Source organism: Myxine glutinosa, chromosome 1 (assembly GCF_964187855.1).
Source record: "Myxine glutinosa chromosome 1, kmMyxGlut1.1, whole genome shotgun sequence".
Classification (NCBI taxonomy): domain Eukaryota; kingdom Metazoa; phylum Chordata; class Myxini; order Myxiniformes; family Myxinidae; genus Myxine; species Myxine glutinosa.
The window spans coordinates 29,447,964-29,469,055 of record NC_136261.1 but is presented as its reverse complement, the minus strand read 5'-3'; the positions used below and the strand labels follow the sequence as shown (position 1 = coordinate 29,469,055).

The 21,092-nt window shown below is 43.0% G+C and overlaps 1 protein-coding gene across 1 annotated transcript in view; it reads left to right on the top strand.

Annotated features, from left to right (window-relative positions):
* Positions 1-736: 736 nt before the first annotated feature.
* LOC137422187 (actin, cytoplasmic 1-like) overlaps positions 737-21,092 on the top strand; it is a 34,966-nt gene continuing 14,610 nt past the window's right edge. The window contains exons 1-5 of the mRNA XM_068108952.2: positions 737-783; positions 15,115-15,260; positions 18,849-19,088; positions 19,186-19,624; positions 19,707-19,888. Of these exons, the coding sequence (XP_067965053.2) occupies positions 15,138-15,260; positions 18,849-19,088; positions 19,186-19,624; positions 19,707-19,888 (984 nt within the window). The 5' untranslated portion in view covers positions 737-783; positions 15,115-15,137. The remainder of the gene's footprint in view (positions 784-15,114; positions 15,261-18,848; positions 19,089-19,185; positions 19,625-19,706; positions 19,889-21,092) is intronic.

Below are 21,092 nucleotides of genomic sequence, written 5' to 3'. Positions count from 1 at the left end.
TGTGTGTGTGTGTGTGTGTGTGTAATATTACGATATCAAATCTAAATTGTCCTAAGTGGGTGTGGGGAAGTGTTTTAGGCCCCCACAAAAAATTTTTTAAATCCAAAAGGATTTCTTCAAAATGCCAACAGGATTAGAACATCATTGGGCAATGCCGGCTACTCCTGCTAGTATGCCTGCGATATTTTACACGATATCTCAAAAAGTTATGGACGGATTCGGATGAAACTTTGTGGACAGGTTGGGGAATGAATCGATTAGAAGAATAGAACAAGGATGAATAGATTAGATTTTGATGAAGAATTTGAATACTGATCCGGATAGGAAAAGTTTTAATTTTTTAAGTGATTCTTTACCATTGAGTGATATGTAGCATGGTATTTCAAACATTTGTGAACGGATTAAGACAAAGCTTCGTGGATGAGTTGGGTGAGTGACAAGAACAAACCGATTAGATTTTGGTTCAGGTCTGAATCCAGATTCGGCCTATCAGTGGATACAAAACGTAAACTGTTCAGCCTGGCGGAGGTACGCTCTCCACAGTGTCGTTCGAGTTTAAGTTTGTGAAAACAAACACACACCTGTAATGCAGACAATCCGTGCCAACAAACATCTCGCAGGTGAGCTTTAACCAATCAGCGTCGAGCTCTCCTGCATCTTACCATTTATGGTGAAATCACGATACTGCTTGTGGGCGGGTAAGTTGTCATATAAAATCTCCAAGGTTGGAAATTAATCGACACTTGCTGTGCAAATCGATTGCTTTGTGCTCGGTGTGCCCAGGTGGGTTGTGGTTGGTAACTTCGAATAGTTTCCTTGTGCACATTGACTTGTTTGTATTACGTATGCCTACCTGGTTGAATCGATTTGGATTTGTAAATTGTATGTAGACTTGTTTTTTGTGTTTTGTAGAATTTTGTTGCGTTTTAAAAGTTTTATTTCGTTCTTTTATTTTCGAAAATTCACAATAAATAAAACTAATGCAGATTGGTGAGATTATTGTCTCTGTGCAGAATATATTTTTTATTCAAGGTGTCCTTCTGGACGCAGGTACGTATATATATATATATATATATATATATATATATATATATATATATATATATATATATGCTGAAAAGAGAAGGAATTGGGGGAATGGGTGGGTGGGAGGGGAGGGGGCAAGATATTCAGGAATAAACAAAGGAGGAAATACTTGTTTATAATCCAATCCGCAAACCGCAATAATAACAGCAATTAAAAAATAGTCAAAAGATTCTCCATATTGCCTAACCTCCCCAAACACATACACACACACCTAATAAAACACCCTGGTTTAATGCCTCGGGCCGAGGTTCACCTTCCTGAAACCAATGCTTGTACTCTTTCTGATAATGGGTTACTTTTCGCCACCAGCACTTGGCCACGACTGTATGTTCGGTTCTCTATGCAGATCCTGGTGGGGTGATGTATTTTTACCTCCGTCACTGAAGGTGGACACAGGTTGTGGTTTCACCCCTGTCTGTTTTCTTTGAACGAAGTTCAGGGGAGCTTATGCTATGGCGCGTCGTCCGTCCGTCCGTCAGTCCGTAAACACTTGAAACTTCTTCTCTGAAACCGCTGATGGGATTGCGACCAAATTTGTCACAAATTATATTTGTTGTGTTGTGACTAAAGTTTGTTCACGGCATTTAAAAAAAATCGGGGTCTAAGGGGGTTTACCGGGGTCAAAGTGGGTCCAGGTTTGACCCCTCCAACATAGGAATTTGCTTTTTCCTCTGAAACTACACAAACTGTTTCGATGAAATTTGACCACAACCTTCATCACCTGTGTTGTACCAAAGTTTGTTCCTGGTATTTAACAAATCGGGGTCTAAGGTGGTAATGTTTGCTCAAGGCATTAGAAAAATTGGGGTCTGAGGAGTACACGGGGTGGGACGGGTGGGGGGTTGCCCCCCAAAATAGGTATTTTTTTTGTTTGTTTATTTAAAGTCTTATGATTATGTTAGTATGATTCTACATGCTGCCCTAGCTTCTAGCAAGAAAGGTTTAAAATACCTTTAGTCAGTGCAGTATACCGTTTATTCCACCAGGTGAGTTACAGGGGTATTGCCCCTATATTTATGTCTATGAGCAGGATATCTCAAAAAGATATGGATGAATTGGAATGAAATTTAGCTGACAGGTTGGCTGTGTGACAAGAACGAAATGATTAGATTTTGGTGAAGATCCGGATCTAGATCCTATAATTTTAAGTGATTCTTAATAATTGAGAAATGGGAACAAAAACATTGTATTGCACGATATTTTAAAAAGTTGTGGACAACCCATGACAAAACTTGGTGGATGAGTTGGTTAGGTGAAAAGAACAACCTGATTAAGTTTTGGTTGAGGTTTGGATCCAGGTCCGGCCTATCAGTGGGATAGAAAACATAAAGCGTTCAACCTGGCGGAGGTAAGGGGTGTTGCAAAACATTTTACCTTTTTTCCCCCCGATAACCCATTACGGTTGTGCACGCATTCGGGGGAAAAAAAGGTAAAATGTTTTGCAACACCCCTTATGCGCTCTACCGAGTGCCGTTCTAGATATTTTTGTAACTCCCACGGTGTTTTCGCAAATCTTCATTGCCTTTGATCATGTATGTGGCGTTTTGTCCTGAATGGCTGTATTTTTGGTATATTTGAGTTAACCATCTCAGTTCCTCTATTGTGGACTAATTGGCTGCTGCAGGGTTTTTTTCTTTTTAATTCTCCATGTGAGAATTGTGTTAAAAAAAGAAGAAGAAGAAAAGATAAACTAGAGATTTCATTAAACGCAAAACTCCACGCAGTGTTTATGTATAAACTTCAATTTTAATAAAAATTGCACCCGTGTCAGAAGAATGCGGTTTAGTTTGACATTTTTCATATAGTCAGGTTCACTATGTTTTTTCGTTCAAAATCATGGTAGATTAGCAAACATATACATTTTTGGAAACGTTATTACATGGAAAATCTGAAAATCAATGTTTACATTTGCCAATTCTGACCAATTCGATTCGACCAATTCGACCAATCGACCAATTCCATTCGACCATTCGACCAATCATTTCGATCGACCATTCGATCGATTCGATTCGATTCGATTCATCGAATTCGATTCGATCGACCATTCGACCAATTCGATTTGCCAATCAATTTGACCGACCTTTGCTTGTGTGGAACGGACTGTGAAAACGATGCGGACTATATTGTCGGATACGACACACAGGACAGTGATGACGAACTCTAAATGGCATATTCTGTAATCGTGTATGTTTGATGCCATTGACTGCCTGTGTATATTTTGTCATTGACTGCCTGTGTAGATGTGAAGTTATACTGACTGCATGTGTATATATGATTTTGCTGACTGCCTGTGTATGTTTGGTGATATGAATTATTGTGACACATTTTGATGTTATTAACTGCCTGTACAAAATGATAACATGTATTTGATTATGCAACTTATCGCGAATATAAAGACAGTATTTTGCTATTCACCACCTTTGATTCGTGTCTTACCATTCCCCATAGCACTAATTTGATACGTTCATTGGATTCCTTGTCCCTGAAAATATAGGTTTAGTATATTTTTAAAAGTTTTTAGGGTAATTAGAGGCAGAAATAGAACAAAATATGTATTTTACAGTGGCCATTTTGAAAATCCAAAATGGCCGCCATACAGGTATCTCTCCAAATGTAAACATTGATTTTTAGTTTCCTTATGCTATAACCTTTCCAAAAATGTATAGGTTTGCTAATCTACCATGATTTTGAACGAAATATAATTTATTGACATAGTGAACCTGACTAATATTAAATAGGTGAAGCCGAGAAGTGAACGAAACCCTTTAGAATTACCCTTTATAATCACCCTTTAGAATTACCCTTTAGAATTAAGAATCACCCTTTATAATTACCCTTTATAATTACCCTTTATAATAAAGAATCACCCTTTATAATTACCCTTTATAATTACTCTTTAGAATCACACTTTATAATTACCCTTTATAATTAAGAATCACCCTTTATAATTACCCTTTATAATTACCCTTTATAATTACTCTTTAGAATCACACTTTAGAATTACCCTTTAGAATTAAGAATCACCCTTTATAATTACCCTTTAGAATTAAGAATCACCCTTTATAATTACCCTTTAGAATCACCCTTTAGAATTACCCTTTAGAATTAAGAATCACCCTTTATAATTACCCTTTAGAATTACCCTTTAGAATTACCCTTTAGAATCACACTTTATAATTACCCTTTAGAATTAAGAATCACCCTTTATAATTACCCTTTATAATTACCCGTTATAATTACCCTTTATAATTACCCTTTAGAATCACCCTTTATAATTACCCAGCTCTGCTCACCAAACTCTCCTCCTATGGTATCCATGGAAATCTCCATGCATGGCTTGCGGACTTCCTCTCTGGTCGTAGTCAACGTGTGGCCCTGAATGGATTTCTCTCATCTCCCCTTCCTGTTCAGGCTGGAGTTCCCCAAGGAAGTGTGCTGGGCCCTGTGCTTTTTCTGGTCTTTATCAATGATCTCTCTGACTCTCTGGAAAATCCTCTCTATCTCTTTGCTGATGACTCCACTCTCTGCCGCTCCATTCCTCTTCCCTCAGATAGGCAGTCTGCAGCCTCCTCACTCTCTGAAGACCTGGACAAAATCACAGACTGGTCAAACAAGTGGAACATGTCTTTCAATCCTGCCAAATCTCACTCTCTTACTATGTCTCTCCGAAAAGATCGACTGGACAACCCTCCCATCTACTTTCTCAACAATCCTCTCCAAGAAGTTCTGTCACTCAAGCTTTTGGGTCTCACTATCTGCCATGATCTTTCTTGGGAAAACCACATTTCCAAGCTGGCCTCCAAAGCCAGTCGCCGACTGGGCATCCTCCGTCGTGCGAAGTCCTTCCTCGGCACACCTGAGCTCCTCACCACATACAAGGCTTTCATCCGCAGCTCAATGGAATACTGTTCTCCCCTATGGGCTGGTGCTCCTGCCTCACACCTGGCTCGGCTTCACGCTGTTGAATCCAAAGCTTTCAAAATCATTGGAATCTCCCGCGATGAAGCTATCTCTGAGGGCCTTTCACTCACTCACCGCAGGCAGGTAGGTGGTCTTTCTGTCTTCTACCGACTCCTCTCCGGCCTTGCTCCCCCAGCTCTCTCCGTGCTCTGTCCCCCAAATATTCCTACAGGTCGCACAAGATCTGCCAGCAACCCTCTGATGGTTAAACTGCCGAAATCTCGGCTCTCTGCTCACCTTCACTCTTTCATTCCTCTTTTCTCCCGCCTGTGGAACAAACTCCCACACTCCCTTCAATCCCTCTCCTCCCTCCAGGTCTTTAAAACAGCTGTTCACCACCATCTCTTATCTTCCCCCATCCATAACCTTGATCTTTTCTACCCCCACTAATTCACCCCAGATCCACCTTGTTTGAAATTCCAACTTATTTCCTGGAAATCCTGGCAGTGTCCATATGTTTATACCTCTCCCACCCCCCCCCCTTCACATGCCTCCCCCCCTTCACATGCCTCCCCCCTTCACATGCCTCCCCCCCAAAGCCCTCTCCCTCCCACAGATCTCTCGATGTCTCCATGTCTCTCGGTCCCTGCTCTCAAATGTTGTGTTTGTGTCCTTCCCCCTCTCTCCCCATCTTGTCTACCGCTCCCGATGTTATTTGTTTTATGTGTCTGTTTGTCTTTCTGTGTGATTAATTTTCGCTCTTTCACGAGCCTCGATTTTGTATACAAAAAAAAAAAAAAAAAAAAAAAAAAAAAAAAAAACCCTTTATAATTACTCTTTAGGATCACACTTTATAATTACCCTTTAGAATTAAGAATCACCCTTTATAATTACCCTTTATAATTACCCTTTATAATTACTCTTTAGAATCACACTTTAGAATTACCCTTTAGAATTAAGAATCACCCTTTATAATTACCCTTTAGAATTACCCTTTAGAGTTACCCTTTAGAATTAAGAATCACCCTTTATAATTACCCTTTATAATTACTCTTTAGAATCACACTTTAGAATTACCCTTTAGAATTAAGAATTACCCTTTAGAATTAAGAATCACCCTTTATAATTACCCTTTATAATTACCCTTTATAATTACTCTTTAGAATCACACTTTAGAATTACCCTTTAGAATTAAGAATTACCCTTTAGAATTAAGAATCACCCTTTAGAATTACACTTTAGAATTACCCATTGGAAGTACCCTTTCAAATTACCCTTGAGAATTACCTTTTTAGAATTACCCATTAAAATTGCCCTTTAGAATTACCCATTGGAATTGCCCTTTAGAATTACCCATTGGAATTGCCCTTTAGAATTACCCATTGGAATTACCCTTTGGAATCCTTTAGAACCCATTAGAATTACCCTTTATAACATGTTAGAATTAAACACAGTGTTAAAAATGTTCTTCTACATTGTTGACAGACAGACGAACATAACCAAATATTGAAGCAGCTTCACTTCACTTCACCTTAAATAATGATTTTAAAGTTTGTTTTTAAAAATGTGGAAGTTTAGTGCTTCAGAAATAGTCTTATTCACCACCCGTGTAAACTTGCGCTTTGTTCTTTACCAGCACACCAGCAAATCTTACTCAAATAAGACACGTTGAGTCGCAGTTGAGGAAATTAAGGCTTTGTTCATCACCATAGGACGTAGAATCAATCAGCATCGTACATCGCCATACTGGCGGCCTCTTCTTCACCCTGATACTGTAGCCTCTCACACGCCACACCTTCTAATGCTATATATTGATATACAACATGGTTCTTGGAAATATTGTCACGTGACTACCCTTGGTGAACACCTTAAGGTAGCACGGATGACCAAACGAGCTGTTACTCCAAGGCGTTCATCAAATGGCGGAGAATACACGTGGGGAAACATGAGGGAGGGGGAGAAACCGGCGCGCTTACCTTCGCGGATCCCAATGGCAGTCCTCAAACCTGCAAAAAATAAACACACGAAAACTGATTTTAAATGTTCAAAAATAACAGGTTTATTTAAATAAATGCCGGTACAAAGAAAATGCGGGATAAACTAAATTCCTAAATTGCGACGTCCTCACAACAGACTTGCACACAGACAAAGGATAAAATAACGTGAGATAAAATAACTGTGTGGTTATTTAGTGCACTTAGCTCGACTCGACGTGTGTCTTGTCTGAACTCTTCCAGGCACTGGCTGCGCAGACTGGACGCGGCTCCATTCTTGGCGGGAAGTCCGCTCGTTCGTTGGCACGAGTAGGCCTTAGTCCTCCCTCGTCTCACTAGGCTGCACCCGCTGATGCGAAGTAGGCCTCAGCATGAAGCGAACAGCAGGCGTAAAGCCCGCTCCTCCACACCGTGTTCGTCCACCCTTCCGCAAGGAAAACCCCAGTTCCTGAACTGCGGTTGTGCCTCTGCATGTCCACCAGCAACATCTCGGGAGATGGCTGATCCGATCGCTTCCTTGAGTGGAGAGCACAATGTTCGTACGAAGTTCAGGGCGAGAATGCGGAAGAGGGAATTGCGACCGTTCGCTGTCGTCTCCAGCATGAAAGGGGCGCAAGAGAGAGAAACAAATACGGCCGTCCGTTCAGGCATCCAAAACGAGAAGGGAAAATGTCCGCCGCTTCAACTACTTTGTACACGCCGCTCTGACATCACCCGTGCTTGCTTCACCAATCAGCGTGTCGCTCCCTACCAGGCCTTCCCGTCAATCAAAAACCCCGCCCAATCACGGCTCCTCCGGGCGTGTCCTCGGCCTGCCCGACCTATGTGTGCCTCCAAAGTCAGGGTTGTCAACAGCAGCGCTCAATGTCCTGGCTTCCGGTATGTTTTTTTTATTAGGACCTTTAAATGTGGGATTCTGGCTACGTGTCTATGGTGCGGTGCCAACAGGGACATAGGAAATAAATTACAGAGGTAACGACGTACAAGGGATAATTTACCTATAATCCCTGAGCTAGTTAACATGCCCCAGTCCTCATAATGGGGACGAAGATACACCTTAATCCGAACACACGGTCTACCGGATCCCTACTTATAGTACAACGAGGTGGTTCTTCTTCTTCATGACAGTCGGAGCACACTAATCTATACAAATCTACCGGGACTAAAGTAATCACTGCCTACCCCCTACAAACGTAACAATATTATGATGGTGATTTGTGTTCTACAGCATTCAAGTATATAGTTCAACATAAATAAAGGTTTAAAGAGGTTTCAAGGCAAATAAATAAATAAATTAAATTCGGGTTTTTTTACCCCGACATATTTCATCAACCAATCTAAGCTTAAGATCTCCACCTTCTTGAGTTCAAACTCCTGTCGTGCCATTGAATTAACACCAGGTGGGTCGACTCAGCATGTCGTCCTTCCAAAGTCGGAAAAATGAGTACCAGCTAACTTGTAACAGGGGGCGTTGCATTAGCAGCACAACTCCAGCCTTTTTTCATGCCTCTGCCGCAAAGTCGCCGGAGGCATTATGGTTTTGGGTTGTCCTTCCGTCCGTCCGTCCATATGGGCTAAACCTCGTTTTTCTCAGCAACCATATATCCGATTGAGACGAAACTTTCAGGGTAGGAGTGACACCCATGCAGAATGTCTTTTTGATAATTGTGACATCATAGGTCACGTGGTACGGCAGCCATATTGGATTAAAAGCAAATAATTAGAATTTTATTTCTCGGAAACCGCTGAATGGAAAAATCTGAAACTTGGCATATTGTCAAGTACTCCCAATGGGGAACAAAAGCGTGATAATGATGACATCATAGGTGAAGTGGTACACCAGCCAAAAATGTTTCAATCAAATTCATTATCCTAAAATGCTGAAATTTCATGCACAAGATCTATGACCCATTTGTATTGAAATATGAAATTTATGACATCATAGGTCACATGGTTTGTCAGCCATATTGGATTGAAGGAAAATATTGAATAATTATATCTCTAAAACCGCTCACCCTCTCAATGCAAAATTTTACAAATATCATCTCACAGCAGTGTTGCATAAAATTGTAAAATGATGATGTCATGGGTCATGTGGTTGGCAGCCATCTTGGATAGAAAAACGAACCTTATCTGATCAACACGAAATTTCTCAAACGTGATCCCCTACCCATACATGTGCAGAGTGATGGCATCTACCCGTTGTGGGACTATGCGGAGGCATATTGGCGAAAGTCACATTGTTCTAGTTTTTCTTGTTGAAATCACCCCAAACAGGTCATAAAGCCACTCCAGGTAAGGGGCTAAATGAAGGTTAGATAAAGATAAGGATAAAGCAAAACAAAATAAAAAATAAATAAATGAAGAAAAAAAATAACAAGAAGAAAATATCCAAGATTCAGGAAGTAACAGAGTCAGGTAAATGTGATGAAACCTCAAAGATGTACGAAGTAGGACTTGACATTCCTCTTAAGGCTGAGTAGATCGTAGGATAATGGGAAGCACATTTCAGTTAGTGAATTCCAGAGCGAGACAGTACGAGGGATACAACTATCTGCATAACCTTTCATTCTGCACTTTGGATCAGCTATAGTGTATGGGTGTGCGGAGATGGCAAACCGAGTCTTGCGTCCAAGCACTCGTATGGGAGGAACCAAGTTAGAAAGTCCATTTAAATGGGAGGAACCATTTACAATGAAAACATCTGTAGAACAAACCAAAAGTGGCAACTGACCTACGGTGAGAGCGGTTGAAGAGTTGAACCCATCTCCACACCAACCAAGTTGACTTGTGTGTTTCTGGAGCCTATCAAGTAAAGGTAAGTGGCAGACCAGTGCTCCTGCCCAAATGTGGCAACAGTACTCTGAGGGGACGTCTTATACAGGTGCAGAACAGCATCAGGAGGTAAATACCTCTGCTCTCCATAAAGAGAACCAACTCGTTTGGAAACACTCTTCGCAAAACCAGAAATGTACTTATCCCAACGGTCGTTAGAGGAGATGTCCAGACCAAGAAGCTGAAACTCAGATGATTCTGTTAAGGCGCGTACAGAAGGGAAAGACCTGCTTCTAGAGCGAGATATGGCCAACAATTTAGTTTTCTTTGCATTGAAGGTTACCAGCCAGTTATGCCCCGACGTCAACACATCCTCTAAATCATTGTCCAGTGAAACTCCAACCTCATTACGAGTGATGTTGAGTGAAATTGTCACAGCAAAGGGGTTGAATACTTATTGACTCAAGACATTTCATCTTTTCATTTTGAATGTTATTGTAAAAATTCCACTTTGATATTATGGGGTATTATGTGTAGATCAGTGTCAAAAAAAATCTCAATTTAATCCATTTTAACTTCAGGCCGAAACACAAAAAAATGTGAAAAAACTTAAGGGATGTGAATACTTTCTGAAGGTGCTGTGTATATTGTTGTGTTTTTGAGGGGTCGCAAAAAGACCCTCCATGGTTAAAGCCGTTATTTCATCGTTATATTGTTTAGTTTAACAGTCCAAAGTCCACGTTGATCGATCTGCATTGTGATTGTCTCGTGAGAAATCTCAAATATCATTTTTCATCATTCCACATTCCTTTCTACAAACCATCTGCCGCATATTTTCCTCACCACTAACGCATAATCCTCACAGCTCACCTCCCACACCCCATCCCTGGAAACCATTTCAAACTGCTTCGTGATGACCTGTGACAATAGGATGCACCAAAACCAGAGGCTCGTGAGACGATTCTCTTCATGAGTGCATCCAGAGCCATATTGTGCACGTTTCGTGAGCACCCACCGAAGGATATCGCGCTTATTGACAAGGTGAAGTGGCAAAGTGGAGCATGGGGGATTTTAGGTCTATAAAGGCCGGCATGTAAAGCCTCAGAGGGGTGTGAAGGAGAGATTGGTATTGAAAGGACCGGAGGGATTCAAAGCTTGAGAGGGTTACGGACTCTATTGGGAGCTCGATTGTTATTGATCGCACGGATGTGACGGTACTCTCCTTCCCTCTGTGGTCTTCTCTCTGTCATTCCTTGCATTTTGTTCGCTCACAGTTCTTTCTGTCATTCTCCTTCACGCTTCATTGTTCGTTTCTCGTCACGCGATTAATCTTCATCATTCATTCTTTCCTGCATCTTCCGTCTCTGTCCTTTCATTCTGTTCCTTATTTCTTCTCTTTTCGGCCTTGCACACCTTCGCTTTCCCATTCCCACATCCGACAGCTTGGTCGTGGAACCCTCTGCTCCATGAACAACACCCCGGTGCCCTGCCAGGAGACCCACTGCCCACCGGGAAATTTTTGTGCGGGTACCCACTCACACTTGGGTTTTTGCGTATGCCAAGATAACACTGGGTGTGGGCTCCAGCAGGAAATTATTGGGTGACTGGTGATCGTGGTCTCTTAAAGACATGCCGTCCTCATGGAGTTATTCAGAGGCGACATCCGCAAACAGTCAATATTGTGACAGACGTTCCAAATATTGCAACGAAAAGCGCTTCAAAGTCCGGGGGAAAAAACAAGAGCTAGCAAAGCAAAATGTAGGACAGAGAGAAGAACACAAAGGACGCTCATGGGAATGTGAAGAAGAAGAAGAAGAAACGATCAGACTAACAGACAGGGTCTGGAAACCCTCTCAAGCTCCGAATTTGCGAGCCTCTGAGCCTCAGTCCTTTTCCCCCTCTCCGTAAGAAGCTCTCCAACCCACGTTTTTATACAGACTCTCTCGCCCTTTCGATAAACCCCTTGTCCCCCCAACCCCACATCCATGGGAGGAGCCTCTGCGGCCTTGGGTTTTGGCACAATATCTGGCTCCAGGTGTTGTGGAATTTTGACAGTATGTAATTGATGAAGCAAGAATTCAATGTCCAAACCTTTTGTCAGAAGAATGATTGACAAATTTTAATTCCCGAGAAGGATGTCACTTTTTGTTTACATACACAGCAAGAAACAATAAACCCTTATCAAACCAAGAAGAACATACAGCAAATCACGAAAAGCACATTGCAAGATACACTACAAAATCCTGGTACAGTAGAGATATACATCAAAGAAAACATCATAAGAATACACCAAATACACAGTAATATGCACAGTATACAATATCGACATAAGGTATCGACAAACCAAATGAAAATCCTAAGTACAATATCAACATGCAGTATTTACAAACCAAGTGAACAATATCAATATACAGTATTTACAAAATAAGTGAAAATCCTAATAGCTGAAGTTGTCCACATGTCTTTTATACCGGCTGGAAACAAATAAATAATTAGGAGGAGCCAGTGAAGGGAGGGGTGAAGTGAAGATGGGATTGGTCACATGAAGAAAAGGGGAGGAGAGCAGTAGGATTGGTTGAGCAAAGTGTGGGTGGGAGGGTTTAGGACAGTGGGGATTGGTCGAATGAAATATGGGGGGGGGGGGGGGGAGGGATCGAGAAATGGGGAAATGCAATTTGATAGGTCGAGTGAATGTTGGGATGGGCAGACTCCCTGCTGAGTGAGGTCTGCATATTAAAATATCCTTAATGAGCAACATATGTTCTTCTTTTGTTCACACCAGGCTCTGCGGAGCCAACGCTCTCCCCATTATGTTTGGAGACTTCAGGGACATGTGAAAGTCACTGACTATTTCAATGTAAATCTTTTTTAAACCTTGTAACAAATAAGTGGATATGTCTTTTACTCATGTTCAATACTACAAGGACATCTGAAAGGTTACTTACTTTATACTATGTAAATGTAAACTACAAAAAAACTTTATATATTTTACTTATTAAACTTTTAAATATAATCTTTGCAAGCACATCAAATTCCAAACCTGCATGTTATCCGTAATTCATTCATCTTCAACATTATTGTTTCACAGGATTTTAGCATAACTGTCCTGATAATTCAGTAGATGCTTATAATTTTAATTATTGCTTTTGAAAAAGATTTACTGGGAACTCCTGACAGTTTTTTTTTTTAACTCAAAAGGCCAGAGATATCTCCCCTGCTGAAGCAAACTTGGAAGCAACTATATCAATTTCAGGTATTTATTTCCGAATTGTTTCCGAGTCTTGTTTTTTTTTTAAACCCAAGACTGCATGCAATTTTTAAATAGTTCTCTACGCAATTTTCAAAACCTCGTTATAAGATTAACTTGTATATGAAGAGCAAGTGGGAAGAAAGAAAGGTACATGTGAACCCATCCCCCACATGTTAACGCAAAAGCAAACCATCCACTTTCATGTGTGGGAGGGAACACCCTGCCCAATAATTTACAAGTCGACCCTGCCCAATAATTTACAAGTCGACCCCTCGAATAAATTTACAAGTCGACCCCTCGACCCTGCCCAATAATTTACAAGTCGACCCCTCGAATAAATTTACAAGTCGACCCCTCGAATAAATTTACAAGTCGACCCCTCGAATAAATTTACAAGTCGACCCCTCGACCCTGCCCAATAATTTACAAGTCGACCCCTCGAATAAATTTACAAGTCGACCCCTCGACCCTGCCCAATAATTTACAAGTCGACCCCTCGAATAAATTTACAAGTCGACCCCTCGAATAAATTTACAAGTCGACCCCTCGAATAAATTTACAAGTCGACCCCTCGAATAAATTTACAAGTCGACCCCTCGAATAAATTTACAAGTCGACCCCTCGACCCTGCCCAATAATTTACAAGTCAACCCCTCGAATAAATTTACAAGTCGACCCCTCGACCCTGCCCAATAATTTACAAGTCGACCCCTCGAATAAATTTACAAGTCGACCCCTCGAATAAATTTACAAGTCGACCCCTCGAATACATTTACAAGTCGACCCCTCGACCCTGCCCAATAATTTACAAGTCGACCCCTCGAATAAATTTACAAGTCGACCCCTCGACCCTGCCCAATAATTTACAAGTCGACCCCTCGAATAAATTTACAAGTCGACCCCTCGAATAAATTTACAAGTCGACCCCTCGAATAAATTTACAAGTCGACCCCTCGACCCTGCCCAATAATTTACAAGTCGACCCCTCGAATAAATTTACAAGTCGACCCCTCCACCCTGCCCAATAATTTACAAGTCGACCCCTCGAATAAATTTACAAGTCGACCCCTCGACCCTGCCCAATAATTTACAAGTATTTGCATTTCACTATCAAACAATGAATTTGTTACAGACTCCATACTGAGCCGATACCACAGCCAAAATGAAAACAAGTTTGCCGAGCAAATGGCAAAAAAACATTGATGGAAATTAGTTTTACCAAACAATGGAAATTGTAATTAACTTTTTTTGAATGCTAATTTACTTCAGACAACCTGGTGCCAGTCAGACAACCTGGTGCCAGTCAGACAACCTGGTGCCAGATGTATCATTTTTGCCTTGAAAACAATATCTTTCAAATTAATATCTTTCTACAACCTATTTATTGAACTCGGTACAAAAACATTTTATATCTATATTTGCGTGTATTAAAAACATAACGCAACGAGATTTTCTGAATCATTATTCGATATTGTACAGAATTATTTTTCATTTGGGAAGACCCAATCTAATACTAATTCTATATTTCAGAGCACCATATATCATGCTTAGTCATAAAGAAATCATAAAAACGATACAAAAAATGATTTACCATTCTGTGGTTTTCAGCAAAACTATGACAGGAGGTGGTCTAACGTTGCCTCTGTTAAGAGTTATACTTTTCCGAGCAAATAAATTTGGTCAGGGTGCCAGCGATAATTCGCCTACTGGAGGCAAATTTTAACTTCTTGATGGAAGTCATAAAAAATTGCACACGAGGTGAGTAGGTTCTAAACAACGATTTTGACAGGCTGTGGCTCATATAAACCACTCGATTCATAGATAAATTTTATACTTCCACACAGGCGTTCATGAAACCTGTATAAAGTGGTTTTGAGGCCGTTTGTGAGGAGAATGTGCTTGTGATACTGTGAGATCTGGTAGATGGCTTCTCTTAAAGAAAGACTACATATGGGATTTTGAACTACACAATCACAACGCAGACCTATCAGACAGGTAAACTCCTTCCCTGAGTGCTGGTAAGGCAATGGCAAACCTTCTTTGCCAAGAAACAAACATTGTCGAGTACACATCTCAACTCATCATGTATTGTTATGCTTCATATTGCAGATTGATTTTGAAGGCAAGACGAGATGGGTGACAACGGTGCAGCTCTGGTGGTGGACAATGGCACTAGGATGTGCAAGGCAGGTTTTGCTGGAGATGATGCTCCACGGGTGGTTTTCCCGTCCGTTGTTGGGCGGCCAAGGCACCAGGTGAGGATTAGAATGTTGTGTCAAGGGGAGGGAGACCTATGAAAAGGCTTATAGTAGAGCGGCTAACAACAACAATTGTGCATTTTATGAGAAAAGGATGAAATTTCTAACATAGTTAGTGCATACCATAAGGTTTATTTTCAGATGTGGAGGGAAGTCAGATTTGACTTCTGAGGACCGTGAGAGGTCAAATCCAAAATGGCCGCCAGTCCACCGAGTCTAATGTACAAATGCGCTTAATTTTGGAACCAAATAGTGTAGAAAAACATTATGGGTGTCATTTCCAACTAAATTGGGGATGCCCATTCATTTGGTGATACTTTTGAGATCGCCAGATCTGAATATAAACCTAAGATGTAAAATGTGGTGGTTGGTGCTAACATTGTGTTTTTGGCTGGAAGACAGTGGCTGGACGAACGCCCTGGTACAGGCTGACATTGCAAGTTCCGGAACAGCAAATTCCTTCATACATGCCAGCCATGTCACCAAGACCCGCCATGTCACCAAGACCCGCCATGCACACCAGGTCACAGCTGAAAGCCTTTATACACTCCTCCAACAAGCTTACAGTGAAGACTGCACATCCGATGATACTGATGCCATGCAACCAGATACTCCGCCTTTTGAGGAGTGGTGCATACAGCGAGCAAAGGCCAGTGTCCACTTTGACTACTGGCTTAAGACCCTGTCATTGGAGCTTCTCTTGCTGAGGTACATCAGGTGACTTCGTAAAGGTAACGCCCAGCTGTACGTGGAATACCTGACGCAGATCATGCCCTGGATGTTCACCCTAGATCACAAGCACTACTCCAGATGGCTTCCTGTACACATCTGTGACATGACAACTCTTGCTGAAAAACACCCAGATGTCCTAGCAGAATTCAAGTCTGGAAATTTTGTGGTGCACAAAACCAGCAACAAGTTCTCTGCCATGACACTTGACCAGTCCCATGAGCAGAACAATGCAATGGTGAAAGATTCTGGTGGGGCCTGACAGTGCTGGAAGAGATGGGGAATCCATTTCTAGAACACAGCCAAGACCTATGAGTCATTAACACAAGGGACATCATGGACACCCGAGTGGCTGAAACTGAGAAGGATCGAGACCCTTGGTGAGAAGCAGTACACCAGGTTTGTGACAGAAAGGCTAGAATAGTGCACAACACCTGTCACACAAACACTTCCAAAGAACAAGTTGCCACTGTTCAGTAAGCCACCGGTCAACATTAAGTCAAAACAGAAGGCACAGCTCGCAGCACTGAAGAGTGACTGTAGTCTCTTTTCGAGGCTGTACATCTCCTGTCAAACTCGAGATGGAGACATCGACAATTTCTTCACCCATGAAAACCAGGCAGCCCCACCAGCTCTGTCAACTGGAGGAAAAATGCGGATTGGGGTAAAAACAGGACTACTTCACTGCCTGGAATCAGATCTGCTCGAAAACAATAGTGCGCCTGTGGCTGATGCAACAATTCTTGATGGTGCAGCTGTGGTTCAAATGCTGAATCCTGGAACATCAAGAATATTTCAAGAGTATGGAGAAAGGGTGTTTGCACCATACATCTCTGCTCAACTCGAGAAAAGCAGCCGCATCGACCTTGTCTGGGATGTATACCTACCTGCCAGCCTGAAAGCCTCAACAAGATAGAAGAGGGGAAAGGGCACCAGGAAAAGGGTGACTCCTACTGTGATGCCAAAGCACTGGAAGGACTTCCTTCGGGCCGATGAGAACAAAACCGAATTGTTTGCTTTCCTGTCACATGAAGCTGTTCATCTTCCTCTAGCAGAGGGCAAGGAACTGTATGGAACAGATGGAAGTGGAGTTCTCTGCTCTCCTGCTGAGTCATACTTGGCCCGCCTTGCCCCATGTTCGCAAGAGGAGGCCGACACTCGTCTACTTCTGCATGTGACAGATGCTGTGCAAAAGGGTTGTAAGAAGGTGACCATACGTACCATTGATACTGATGTGGTGGTACTGGCTGTGGCTTCATTCAGCAAGACAGCTCCTGATGAGCTGTGGGTTGCCTTTGGTGTCAGGTCAAGCTTTCGGTACAAAGCTGTTCACGAAATGGTTGCCACATTGAATCCAACATAGTGTCTGACTCTCCCAGTCTTTCACCGTTTCTTTCACTGGGTGTGATACTGTATCTGCATTCGCTGGCAGAGGAAAGAAGACTGCCTGGGAAACTTGGAAGTCTTTCCCAGAGGTGAATGATGCTTTCAATGAACTCCTAGGCATGCCAAGTGAGGTCAGTGAAGGCTCAATGTTACTGCGAGACCGATTTGTAGTGCTGATGTACCACCGAACCAGTGAGAGCACGGAAGTGAATGATGCCAGGAAACAGCTCTTCACACAGAAGTGTAGAACTCTAGAGAACATTCCTCCAACCCAGGCAGCACTCAAGCAGCACATCAAGCACACTTGCTACCAGGCCAACTGTTGGAACCAGGCATTGGTCATGGATCCAGAGATGCCAGACCCATTTGACTGGGGCTGGACAAAGGAGACAACTGGGTGGCAGCCTCTTTGGACCACTCTCCTTGAAGCATCAAAATAGTGCCATGAATTGATCCACTGTGGCTGCAAGAAAGGGTGCACTGGACGCTGCAAGTGTGCCAAATCTGCATTCAAGTGCACTGCACTGTGCTTCTGTTCTGGAGACTGTTAGATTTTGATCATTACCAATTTTCATCATTGCACTTGATTTAATGTAAGCTTTTGTGGACATACTTGGTTAACTGCAGTTATTTTTTCAGAGGTTATTGCATCATTCCTTGCAGTGTAAACACTTTTTTCATCATTTCTGGTCTTTGGATGTTCTGCACCTATCCCTGTACCTGAAAAAATAAAGTTTTAAAAGTTCAAATGAACTTTTTCCAATAGCAGTTCCAACTGCAGTACCATAAAAGAGGAAAATGACCACAGTGTGGTCACCAGCTGCGACGTGTAGAATCATGAGGATATCCGTTGCAATATGCGCTACCAAATTCGACCAGTCATTAAATTATACGCATGCACTAGCGTCTTTTTGTCTTTCAGCTAAATTTATTCTGGTTTCTTCAAACAAATCGCGATTTTAGTCCACGATGTTCTTACCTCATACCAACGCACGTCCGAGTGTATGCGCATGCGCTATTCAAAAAGGCACCCCAACAACAAGAACAACAACGCGGGCCTCTCATAGAGCTGCTCGTCGCAGCTAAAAATGGATATTTAACGTAATTTGACTTTAACCTTGACCTAAATGCATGTCCTTGAGTTCTGGCGATCTCAAAAGTATCATCAAATGAATGCGCATCCCCCATTTAGTTGGAAATGACACCTATAATGTTTTTGTACACTATTTGGTTCCAAAATTAAGCGCGTTTGAACATTAGACTCGGTGGACTGGCGACCATTTTGGATTTAACCTCTCACGGTCCTCAGAGGTCAAATCTGACTTCCCTCCACATCTGAAAATAAATCTTATGGTATGCACTAACGATGTTAGAAATTTCATGCTTTTCTCATAAAATGCACAATTGTTATAATATGAGAGCTTATCGGCCATAGTAGTAATGAGATTAACTTGAGGTGTCCGATTCCAGGGAGTGACGGCGGGAATGGAACAGAAGGACAGCTATGTGGGTGACGAGGCTCAAAGCAAACGTGACCTCCTTACACTGAAATACCCCATTGAACATGGTATTGTCACCAACTGGGATGACATGGAGAAGATCTGGCACCACACCTTCTACAACGAGCTGAGTGTCGCACCTGAAGAACATCCCGTGCTGCTCACCGAGGCCCCACTCAACCCCAAAGCCAACCGGGAGAAGATGACTCAGGTTAAAATAAAAATAAACGTTCTTATCTAAGTCTGAAATTGAATACTTGAAATGGTGGATTCACTTTGAAAATGTGCTTTGTATTACCTTTCTACAGATCATGTTTGAGACCTTCAATACCCCTGCCATCTACATGGAGATCCAAGCCGTGCTGTCTCTGTACGCGTCCGGCCGCACCACGGGTATCGTGATGGACTCCGGTGACGGTGTCTCTCATATCGTGCCCATATACAAGGGCTACGTTCTACGTCACGCCATCGTGCGACCCGACATCGCTGGCCGAGACCTCACAGATTATCTTATGAAGATCTTGACCGAGCGCGGATATTCGTTCACCACCACAGCAGAGCGAGAAATCGTACGAGACGTCAAGGAGAAGCTTTGCTACGTTGCACTGGACTTTGAGCAAGAGATGCAGACAGCAGCGTCATCTTCCTCCCTGGAGAAGAGCTATGAGCTTCCTGACGGACAAGTTATCACCATCGGGAATGAGCGCTTCCGCTGCCCAGAGGCGATGATGCAGCCAGCTTTCCTGGGTATGTTTGTTGGGGAATTTTAACACCTTCTTTGGTTGGCCAGGTATATTTGTAAACTGAAACCAAATGATTCATGCCTCAGGTATGGAGAATTGTGGAATTCATGAGTATACGTACAACTCCATCATGAAGTGTGATATGGACATCCGTAAAGACCTGTACGCGAACACCGTGCTGTCAGGTGGTAGCACCATGTATCCAGGCATTGCTGACCGTATGCAGAAGGAGATCGTAGCCATGGCACCACCCTCAATGAAGATCCAGGTAGGCTGAGGGATATTTCTCTATTTGGGCTTTTCCATTGCTCACCCTTGGCCTCTCCCATTTCTCACCCTTGGCCTCTCCCTTTTCTTACCCTTTGGCCTCTCCCATTTCTCACCCTTGGCCTCTCCCGTTTCTCACCCTTGGCCTCTCCCGTTTCTCACCCCTTTGCCTCTCCCGTTTCTCACCCTTGGCCTCTCCCCTTTCTCACCCTTGGCCTCTCCCGTTTCTCACCCTTGGCCTCTCCCGTTTCTCACCCTTGGCCTCTCCTGTTTCTCACCCTTGGCCTCTCCTGTTTCTCAACCTTGGCATCTCACGTTTCTCACCCTTGGCCTCTCCCGTTTCTTACCCTTGGCCTCTCCTGTTTCTCACCCTTGGCCTCTCCTGTTTCTCACCCTTGGCCTCTCCCGTTTCTTACCCTTGGCCTCTCCTGTTTGTCACCCTTGGCCTCTCCCGTTTCTCACCCTTGGCCTCTCCCGTTTCTCACCCTTGGCCTCTCCCGTTTCTCACCCCTTTGCCTCTCCCGTTTCTCACCCTTGGCCTCTCCCCTTACTCACCCTTGGCCTCTCCCGTTTCTCACCCTTGGCCTCTCCCGTTTCTCACCCTTGGCCTCTCCTGTTTCTCACCCTTGGCCTCTCCTGTTTCTCAACCTTGGCATCTCACGTTTCTCACCCTTGGCCTCTCCCGTTTCTTACCCTTGGCCTCTCCTGTTTCTCACCCTTGGCCTTCTCCCGTTTCTCACCCCTTTGCCTCTCCCGTTTCTCACCCTTGGCCTCTCCCCTTTCTCACCCTTGGCCTCTCCCGTTTCTCACCCTTGGCCTCTCACGTTTCTCACCCTTGGCCTCTCCCCTTTCTCACCCTTGGCCTCTCCCGTTTCTCACCCTTGGCCTCTCCCGTTTCTCACCCTTGGCCTCTCCTGTTTCTCAACCTTGGCCTCTCCCGTTTCTCACCCCTTTGCCTCTCCCGTTTCTTACCCTTGGCCTCTCCTGTTTCTCACCCTTGGCCTCTCCTGTTTCTCACCCTTGGCCTCTCCCGTTTCTAACCCTTTGGCCCTACCATTTCTCACCCTTGGGCTCTCCCCTTTTTCTTCCTTTGGGCTCTCCCCTTTTTCTTCCAATGGGCTCTCCCCTTTTTCCTCCTTTGGGCTCTCCCCTTTTTCTTCCTTTGGGCTCTCCCCTTTTTCTTCCTTTGAGCTCTCCCCTTTTTC